This window comes from Emydura macquarii, unplaced genomic scaffold (assembly GCF_026122565.2).
Source record: "Emydura macquarii macquarii isolate MOO-44397 ecotype Brisbane River unplaced genomic scaffold, CSIRO-AGI_Emac_v2 contig_2205, whole genome shotgun sequence".
Lineage (NCBI taxonomy): Eukaryota > Metazoa > Chordata > Testudines > Chelidae > Emydura > Emydura macquarii.
In genome coordinates, this window is record NW_027132342.1 from 15,554,861 (window position 1) to 15,564,995 (window position 10,135).

The 10,135-nt window shown below is 55.6% G+C and overlaps 1 protein-coding gene across 1 annotated transcript; it reads right to left on the reverse strand.

The window, feature by feature from the left end:
- Positions 1-3,466: 3,466 nt before the first annotated feature.
- On the reverse strand, positions 3,467-9,172 carry C1QTNF6 (C1q and TNF related 6). Its single transcript, XM_067559007.1, has 3 exons — positions 9,162-9,172; positions 7,615-7,864; positions 3,467-6,234 (listed from the first exon to the last, which is right to left on the reverse strand). Exons 2-3 carry the CDS (start codon positions 7,856-7,858, stop codon positions 5,687-5,689), a joined length of 792 nt encoding a protein of 263 aa, XP_067415108.1. The 5' UTR covers positions 7,859-7,864; positions 9,162-9,172; the 3' UTR covers positions 3,467-5,686.
- Between the last annotated feature and the right edge of the window lie 963 nt (positions 9,173-10,135).

Consider the following 10,135-nt stretch of genomic DNA (forward strand, 5'->3'; position numbering starts at 1 on the left):
AGTGCCTGGCCTCTGCCCCTGCCTCTCACACCTGTGCAAGGGAGGGGGAGATCAAAGTGACCCGGGGAACCGTTCACACACGGCTCATATAGATGAGGCTGGGCGCCCCAGCCCCTCCACGGCCTCCTCCTGCACTCGTCTCAAGAGCAAGGCTGTGCTTGAAAAGGGCAACTGTTTCCGTTGGTAAAAGGTGAGATGTGTCCACATGGGTACGTGCGACAGCAGCCTGAGGCTCTGAGCTAGACCCTGCAGCAGTGCGGCTGCTGTGCTATGGGAGAGTCAGCCCTTCATCCCCCGGACATGCTCCAGCCCCCCGGGTAGTGGTGGGAGCCTGTGCTGCTGGTCTTGAGGCACGCTCTATCTCCGTGGCGTGAAGGGTCACGCTGCTTTTGGAGAAGCTCTCTCCATATAACCTGCCGTGTCCCACCTCCAAACAGCCCAGCCGGATGCCAGGCGGGGCCTCTCTGCATCTGGAGATTCTGGCCTTCTCCTGGCACAGAGCCTGGAAAAGGGAGGGAGCTGGGAGAGCTGTGCTGTGATTAACTCCTCATGGGCACCCAGTGGAAATGTGCTGGGAGGGACACTGGGGCGACTCTGCTGGCTATTTTATACCATCTCTCAGTGCCGCTAGCCAGAGCATTAACCCCCTGCTCTCAGCGATAAACCTTTATTGGATTCTAGCAATCAGAACCATCTTGGCAGGATCACGGGGCAGGAGAGGGAAAATCAGCCACATCACAGCACAGCTGGCTCCCAAACGCAATGCGCTGGGCAGGGCAGAGTGGAGCACAGGAGCAGACTCCACCGCCGCCAGGCCCGGCAGCAGAGCCCACTGAACACACTGATACGCAGAGCAGCGCCTCCCTTGGGCCTACCGCTGTGCCCAGCTAGACAAGGGGGGATGGCAGCGGAGAGGCAACTCCCTCCTAGCTGGCAACTCTCAGCCAGGGGACACGGGCCCTTGGTATTTGGTTCGCCTCTTCCTCCAGCCCAGCTCCCTGCTGCATGTGTGGCAGGACTCTGTTGGGACTCTCTCTTTGGTGCTTGGCTCTCTCTCCCCCTCCCCTCCCTGCTTAGCCCTTGATATTTTTACATCTGTTTTTTCCTCTTTTGGTGGGGGGGAGGGGGAGTAAGACGTGGCAATGAGCTCGTGCAGGAGTCTCCAGCTGGGCAGGGGATGCGTGCCACCATTTCCTCCTCCAGAAAGCACAGTAGCCTGCTCTCATCTCTCTCTCCCACTTCCACCTCTTTACCTGTTAGGTCACAAACCAGAGGAAAATGGCAGGAAGCCAATTAAAAGGCCAGTCCTTAGGCAAGCTGCTTTGAAGGCAAAAGAATAACAAAACCTACTTGTTATACAGTGCTTTACTGCCACCACTCCCAGAGTGCTTTACAAAGGAGACCAGTATCCTTATCTTACAGATGGGAAACTGAGGCACAGTGTCTTGCTCAAGGTCAGCCAGGAAATCAGTGGCAGAGTCAGGAACAGACCCCAGCTCTCCTGAGTCCCAGACCAGGGCTTTTAGCCATCAGACTATACTGTCACCCTTACACCCCATTAGTCATGTGAGCCCCCAAAACAGGGTGAGCCAGAGCCTCAGCTCCTGTAAGCCAGCACAACTCCACTGAGACAATGTTGATTATACTAGCTGAGAGTTTGGCCCAGAGACCCTGAGGTGGGTCAGTGGCTGGTGAAGTGGCCTCATCGCTGGTCAAACCAGCTGTCTGAGCCCCGATGTTCTGGCTGGCACTCATGAAATCCCATGGTCATGCAGCCAGCATGGCTGCGAGACCCCTTTAGGGCCTAGCGTCACTCATTCAACTTGTCTATGTCGAGTCACATATACAGAGATTAGCGCACACCATGCTGGCTAGCTTACAGGCCAGCCCTCACTGGTGTGCCAGACCTCTTCCTCAGTCAGTCAGGATGGCCCCGTAGCTCAGTGCTGGGGGGTTGAGGGAGCTGGGCCCCCTTGCACAGAATGAGGTGGCGGTGATCAGTGAAGGAGACAAAGAAAGGGTTTTATTTGCTCAAGTCATACACAGGCTCCTAAGGGGTCAGCACACGTCACCCCCGGCACCCTACCCTACACAATGGCTCCTGCACTGGTGTGGAACAGACATGGCCCATTCAAGCAGCAGCATGTCCATTGACCGGCACTGGGAGGTGAGCATGCAGGAGTCCGTGCTTCCCGAGGATCTATTTCTGTTTGTTTCATTATATTAGGGGTGGGGTAGAAGAGGAAAACCCACAGTGGCTCGGGCAGGACCCAGAGTACCACCAGATGTGCCATGGTCCAGCCTCGGCTCCAGAACTGGCCCTGGGACCAAAGAGGGACTGGGGGAGAGGGACGAGGAATGTAATTATATCTGCCCTATCCCCTCCCAAATGAGTTTGAAACCCATCAAAGCCACCTGCCACACGATACAGCTTAGACCAGGGTCCTACAAATAGTAAAGATCCAAAGCTGGGACATCCCAGGCAGACACCCTCCCACTCCTGTCCCACACCCATCACTCACTTCAGAGGCAGTTGAGGATGCACAGCTCCACTCAGCAGCAAGCCCTGAAGATGCTGAAGTAAACCCCAGGCATTTACCTGGTCCCCAGATTTTCACCCCACCTCTAACAAACCTTCCACCTAGCCCCACGCTTCTCCCTTTGGCCTCCAAATCTGCAAAAACCTCCCAACTGATCCCCAAATTGGTAGAGACCCATTCCCCCTACTTGATGCTAAACCTTTACTCATCCTCCTACCTGCTCCCCAACTCTCTACCCCTCCCCACCAATTGGATCTGCACCCCACCCATCCTCCCAACCTGACCCCCCACTTTCTTCCATTCTCTCCATCAGCTCTCCCCAGCCTGAGCCCTTCCTCAACCTGGCTCTCAACCCCCTCCCCCAACATTACTGACGTCTGTAAATGTTCACTCAATTACTTCATTTCCCTCCTCTATGGTTCAGATGTCTCATCTTCGTGGAAATACCACAGGGAAAGCCCGTTCTTCCTGTAGACAGCAGCTAGCCAGGACTCAGATCAGCAGCAGAACAAGAGAAAATGTTCTCTTCCATGAGACTTCCAGCCCTTCTCCCCACGTTCAGCTAAAGAACGCCATCAAAAAATGTGTACTTTTCCCTTCCCTAGCGGTCAGTTATTTTCCAGTAACTTCTGCACTGCATCTTAGAGCTTTGGTAGCTGAGAACATTTTCTATGGAAGACGAGAAATGTCCTACTGACAAATCTCACATTGTGCTTTTCACCCAGAGATCTTAAAGCCCTTTACAAAGGAGAGTGAGCATCATTCTCTATCCAACGGATGGAGAAACAAAGGCACAGAGAGTAACTCGCCCAAGATCACTCAGTCGGTAAGTGACAGAGCCAGGAATAGAAGCCAGGCCTTCTGGCCTCCCAGACCAGTGGGCCATCCTGCCTTGAGACAGAAAGAAAAAGACCCTACAGGGGAAATCATTTCAAAGTGCAAAAAAAGTTTTAATAAAACAGAAAACATATATACAAAAGTTCTTGGTGGCTTTCTGAAATGTAAAGCACCATTAATTCCACAGTACTTTGTGTCTCTGCTACCCTGCCACCCCTTCCAGTAAGCACCAGTGACTCTCTTCAAACCTAGTTTAGCACCAAGGAGTTGCTGTCTTATTTAGCACCAAGGGTCTGAAGCCTGATTTAGCACCAAGGGTCTGAAGCTGGCCCATGAAACACCCCCCCCTCCCCCCATATGCATTTGAAGCACCGACCAGCTGCCCTTTTGGAGTGTTTGAGTCCCAGAGCTGGCACTGGCCCTCCAGAAGTAAACAATGACATTGGAAGAGGAGGCAGTTCAGAGCGGAGGCCTGGAAGTTATTCAGCATTAGAGATTCCTGCTGCTCTCTGGGGAGACACAGGGACGCCACACACTGTAAATACACAACAGCTGCATTGGCAGTCGGTGGCTTCTAAAAACAGAGAGAGGAATTCAATCGCTAGTCCCTTCACTCCTAACCTCACCCCCAGCATGCGGTTCCCTCACAACTCCCCCAGGCCCTGCCTGGGAGCCACTCCACTGGGCCAGGAGAGGAGATTCCAGTTTCCATGTTCCTCACACCCTGGCATTCCCTCAGACACACGGGTTCCTGGATAGAGCCAACTTCCCCTCAGAGGGACCCTGGTTTTCATGCCAGTTTTACTAATGCAAGTGGTTTTGAGGATCAGATGGGGAAGGGCCTGGGACTGGTTCACATCCCCACAGCTCCTCATCCTTAGCAAATCAGGAGCAGCAATATGAACAAGAGAGAAACTGGCCTGCAGTGCTCGAGTTCACTTTTCCTTTCTCTCTCCTCTCTCTCTCATGCGAATTTAGCCCTGTCGAAAACTGACCCAGTGACAGCCCCAGAGCCTGGCATCTTGTCTTTACAGTGTCCTCAGGACTCATAGCTGGCTCAGAGCTGGCCTGATTCTGCTGCCACTGAAGTCAGCGGCAAAGCTCCCATTGAGGTTAGCAGGAACAGAGCAAGTCCAGCGCTGCTGAAAACTCCATTTCTAGCGCCCAGGCAGTGGCAGCGCAAGCTTTGCTGTGCAGACCTGCCAACCTGTCTCAACCCTGACTGTGGGGGGCAGGAGGGCATTTCAGCCTCCAGGGCTCTCTGTTCTGGGCTTCTCCACTGCAATCACCCACAAAGGAGATGAGAGCCAGTGGCAGGGATGTTTTCAATGATGTGGAGACCTGTTCCCTGGGAGTGGGACTGAAACGCCCAACTCACTGCATACGGGCTACCTAGCAGCCACAGTCTATCCCTCGTCCACTGTAGTATCAGGGAGGAACTGGACAGGAGCTGACCCTATGCATTAGTAGTAAAAGGCATAACCTAGCACCAACCCCCTGAATCAGCCAGTCCCTCCCCCCTTGTGATTTCCAATAGTTTGGAGGTGGGATTTTAAAGGAATGATCATCTCCTAGCAGAGCTGTTCCAGCCACTCCCACGAGAATCTGGACTGGAATCCAGGGGCTGATTCACTGGGCCCGATTCTCCTCTCACGCCAGCATGCACTTGGGGGAACTTTGCTGAAGTCAATAGTTTACACTGGTGTCAATCTGGTGGGGGGAGGGGACTGGGGAGGGGGATCAGAATCAGTCTGCTTTCAGCCTCCAGAAGCTGGGATGGCTTTGAACCTGACAAGAGTTGAGACTGGACAGCATCCTATGGGAGGCTTGGAGGGAGCTTTGCCGGTGGCCGACAGGGTCTTGCTCTCTTCCGATACTCTAGGGCTAGATGCACAGCAGGTGTACATGGGTGTAACTCTGTTGACTTCAGTGGAGCGACACTGATTTACACCAGCTGAGAATCTGGTCCTCTCCCTTCCAGATGAATGGTGGAACTGTACTATCACTCCCTTGCTTTGTATGGCTGCCTGTGTCCCTACAGCTGAGTTAGGCCATGGGAAGGCTCACATGAAGGCTCAAGATGAATGGGGCCTTACCTGGAAGTAGGTGACACACCTTTGAACGCTAATGGCCCCGATTTGGAATTTTCTTTCAGGGTTTCCCCGTCCCCCACTCTTCAAATTATCCTGTTGCCCTCCCATCCCATGACCCTCCCAAGGGAGCCCCCAGTCCATTTCCTTCCTTGTGGTTTGCAGTAATTGTGGGCAGTAAAGAGAGAGAGAGAGAAAGACAGAGAGGGAGGACCGTGGTCATTCCAGGCTCGGCTTGATCAGGTAGCCGTTGAAGGTGATGTAGATGTCTACGTCATCACTGTAGATGGCGTTCTCCCGCTCCCGCTTGTAGAGGCGCACCCAGACCTCGTCGTTCTCCCGCAGCTCCAGCATGAGGCTCTGGCTCTGCATGATGCTGCGGTCGCTGGGCTGGGCGTACAGGATGACCTCCTCCTTGTTGTTGTGCATGACGTGCATGTAGGTCTCCTTGAAGTTCCAGGTGTGGACGTTGAGACTGAAGTAGTAGAGGCCGGCCGTGTAGCAGTAGAACTTGCCCTTGAACATGTCGAAGTGGCCGTAGAGGTTGACAAAGACGGTGTCGAAGATCAGGGCCTGGTAGCCCTCGCTGCTGTGCAACGCCTTCTTGCGGCCCACCGAGAAAGCAGCATACTGGTGCTTGCAGGGATCCCCCGGGGCACCCATCTGCCCTTTGCTGCCTTTCTGACCTTGGGAGCCCCGCTCGCCTGGTGGCCCCTCTTTGCCCCATTTCCCTGGAATCCCAGGCTCCCCCCGATCTCCTTTGTCTCCTAGGAAACGAAGCAGAGGAATGCACCCCATGAGATAGATACGCAAGTGAGACGTGAAAGCTGCCAAGCACGGGGCTGTCATGAGGAGGCCAGGGTTGTGGCCAGATACTAGAGCCGTATACAGGAGGATCAGATTCACCCCTGTGCAGACCCCAGCACAGGTATCTGGGCCTTCCCCACTCAGGGGCTGTGGGGGCCAGTGCAGCCTCCCACACAGCCTAACTTGTTCCCCTGTTTCACTGGCCTCTTTGGGGCTTTGCAGGAATGCAAACTTGCTTCAGCACAGGTCCCTCCTGGTTCTCCTTCTCTGCTATGGGCCCCCGAGCTGGGAGCTGTTGTGGAAGTGGTTCCAAGCTCCCCTATACTGGGGATATTTACTGAAGGGGAAGCTTATGCCTAACAAGCACAAAATGGCCACAGAGCAAATATGAACTGGGCCCAAAGAACAGAACCGCCCCCATTCAGTCACAGGACTCACCATACATGCATATCCTATGCATTGGCACAGCTGAGACTCAAATGGGGACCCTTGAGGAAGTAGCTGATCTGCAATGGGAAGCCACCCCCATTCCTCCCTGAACTAAGCCAGCAGGAGCTGCATGGAGCAGGTCTTGACTGGGAGTCACTCTTTGAAAATATCAGTGTGGGGGTGTCCATGCAAGCATCCTCCTAGCTGCTTGGGAAGAGAAGTAATGTTAGGGCTTATGTCATTCCCCTCTTCCCTCTCCCAGACGACACCAGGTCCACAGAAATGGCCTCCCATTAGCCTTCCCTGCTTGGGATGTTAGTGATGGCACTGTGCCTTTATTAACGGTACACACTCTCCTTCTTCCTGGCTAGGAAAAGACCTGCTGCTCCCTCCCTCTGCACTACAGGGCAGTTTGATCCTGAAGCAGGTTCAGATTGGCAAGAGGCAACTGCTGATGCTTCTCTAAGAGTGGCAATAAAGAGGAGCCAGTGGAAAGCAGGCAAAGAGATGGCTCCCTTGAATTCAGGGGCTACAGCAGGAAGGCTGCTGAGTTCAGGGGAAAACTGGCATTTACAGACTGATTCCACCTCTCTGGCTAGATGGGCATAAGCCTACATGTACCAGCATGGGCACTTACCATTGTTCGTGACAGACAACTAGAAGTCCATCAGCCTGGATACGAGGCACTGGGTATCCTGGGCACACCCTTCAGTCTGGCAACTGGGAGTTTGATGTTTTAACTGATGCACTGGCTATGCTAGCAAGTACCACTTGCCCTTCAGTCTGGTGACAGTGAAGTCACTGGTAGTCTGTGGGCACCCAGTAGGCCAGCACAGAACCTTACCTTTCACTATGGTGATGCTGGTTCCCAAGAGGTCCTTGGGTACCAGGCACACTGGCTTAGCACTTACCCTTCAGTATGGTGATGTTGATGTATGGACGGACCTCAGGCATTGGGTACAGTGACGCATGGCGTCCAGCAGGGCTGGGGGTGGCCTCTGAGGAGCCATGGGAATCCAATGAGTCACAGCAGCGCCTGCAGCCATTTGGGATGATTGTTGCTTCTTTGGGGTCAGGCTCATCGGCAGGTGCCCCAAATACAACCAGGGGGAGCACAAGGAAGGCCAAGTGAGTTCGTAGCTGAATCATTACCATAGTGACCTGGAAGAAATGAGAGAATAAGAGAGAGAGAGACAAAAGAAGGGAATGAGTGAGCCAGGGCGGAGGCCAATGTGAAAGGACAGGGCACTGCACCTCCATTCTCTGTGGCTAACGGCAGTTCATTCAACTTGGGAGCAGAGAGGGAGGGAAGGAGACAGAGTTAGTAACTGTTCTGTAGAGAGCTGCTATTTTGGAGTCTAATACATCAGTGTCCCTGGAGGTCTAAGGCTGCAGCCAAGCCACAGTGGTGTCACTGCAAGGCTGTGCCTGACTCCCTGGAGCCTAGACCACTGGAGCCTGGAGTCCTGCACTGAGAGGAGGTCTGACTTCCTGACTTCCAGCCCCAGGGCCCACAGTGTAACCACTGGAACCCAGGGCACCCATGCCTGGGGATTCAATCTTCAGGCTGCAATAAAAGGAGAAGAGGCAAATCTAAGAGCCCCTGAGGATGAAAACAAACTCCCGTCTCCGAGGTTAGTTCTGTGATAAGGCTCGTGACCTGAGAACACTAAAAATATTCTGCTTGGGTCATTTTCTCACCTCAGACCGCTGTCAAAGCCGAAAACACGCCTGCAACTGAACTGATGTCCTGACATATGGGGGATGGGGGGGTCGTTACCAGGGTATTCCTGAGCTGCCTGCTATCAGGAAGGATAGGAAATCTTGAAAGGAACAATAAACCAGTTGGCTCAGGAGAGCAAATCGCTTGGGGCTCACTCGGCAACGGGGATTAAGTCTTGCTCCAAATCCCATTAGAGAAGGTTTAAGGGGACCACACCGCAGGGGGTGCTGTTCCATCACCGCCAAGGTGACCCACCACCCACTGCTGAGTCCTCTGCCACTGACTGAGTCTGTGACCTTAGCCAAGTCACTTCCCCCCTCTGTGCCTTAGTCCCCCACTCCTGTCAATGGGGAATAGTGATATTTACCCGCGGGGGCGGGGGTGAGGCTTAGTTAGCAGCAGCCAGCTTCTGCTCTCAGAAGCATGGAGGGGGCAGGCACCTGGGTGGAACATTTCGCCCCGCGATGCTCGCAGAGCAGGGGTCTCCCGGGGCCGGAAGGGCGGCGGGCAGGAGAAGGGGCCGGTGAGCTGGGAAAGGCACTTGCGGTTGCTCAGCTCGGCCTCGCTGAGCCCACAGCCGGGCAGGAGCGGCTACAAAGGGCGCCAGCGAGGCAGGCGGGCGAGCGGCGCTTAGCTGCGATCAAAGCCGCAACCCCCGCCCCGCTCGCCGGGCAAGGAGCGCGGCCCGGCTCTCCCTCCCTCTCCCCGCCCCCGACCCGGCCCGGCCCGGCTCACCCTGGAGGAGAGGCGACAGGCCGCCGGAGGGGTCCCGTGCGCTGCCTGCGAGCCGCTCGCTCGCCCCTACTCGCCGGGCAGCCTTCGCTAGCGCCGCCCGCCCCGAGTCCCATGGCGTGGGGAGCTCGCTGCTGGGCTGCGCCTCCAGTTCGTCTCCCCGCCCCTGGCGCCCCCCTTCTCCCCGCGGCCGGGCTCTCCCCGCACCGCCGCCTTTAACCCTTTAGTGGGGCTGGGGAAAGTTGGAAAGTGAAAGGACCCCCCCGCCCCGTCCCGTCCCCGCCGCCGCACAGCCCCGGGCCCGGCCTGCAGGGTCCCCCCTGTGAGTCGTGCGGCCGCCGACCGAGCCCCGGCTGGAGATTGTTCTCCCCCTTCCCACAGCTGGGCAGCAGAGGGATCTGGGTGGGGGGCAGCAAGTTCCCTTCCATCACTTGCCCTTCTAGACAGGACAGCCCCCCAGCCTGACCTCTCAGTGCCTGCCCCCTCTGCTCTACTGGGGCACGCATCCCCCAATCCCTGCACCAACATCCTCCCATGATCCCCCCTCGCTACTGGCCATCCCCATGCATTAGCCCCCAGCCCCTGCTACCGTGAACAGAGCTTATTCCCCCCTCCCCACCCCGCCTTCAGTGGATGGCCAGGGCAGGCTTTCTCCAGTGTTCCTTTCCCTACAGCGCCTCCTGCTGACTGGGGTAGGGATCAGTCCCTTTCCTGTTTCAGTTCGCTCTCTGGCCTGGGCACAGAGCCGTCCCTGGTCCCTCTCTCTGGTGTGTGGGGGTCACTGATGGTCACAGCCTCTGCCCGAAGTCTCGCCCAGAAAGGGTGTCTCCAGCCGGAAAGGCTCTATAACGTGATTGCACGGGGGAGAGCCCACACCACCAATTAATCTCCAGCTAACGCTCCCCAGCCAGATGTCTACATGGATCTTTGTAACCTGCCCTGAGCTATCTTGTCATGCCATCCAAGGTGGGCCTTAC

What these genes read in the sequence shown, in the direction of transcription:
- C1QTNF6 (XM_067559007.1), bottom strand. Translation starts at nt 7,858, where the DNA reads ATGGTAATGATTCAGCTACGAACTCACTTGGCCTTCCTTGTGCTCCCC. An exon ending in CAACATCACCATACTGAAGG is followed by an intron (nt 6,235 to 7,614) that starts GTAAGTGCTAAG and finishes TTCGTTTCCTAG; the next exon opens with GAGACAAAGGAGATCGGGGG.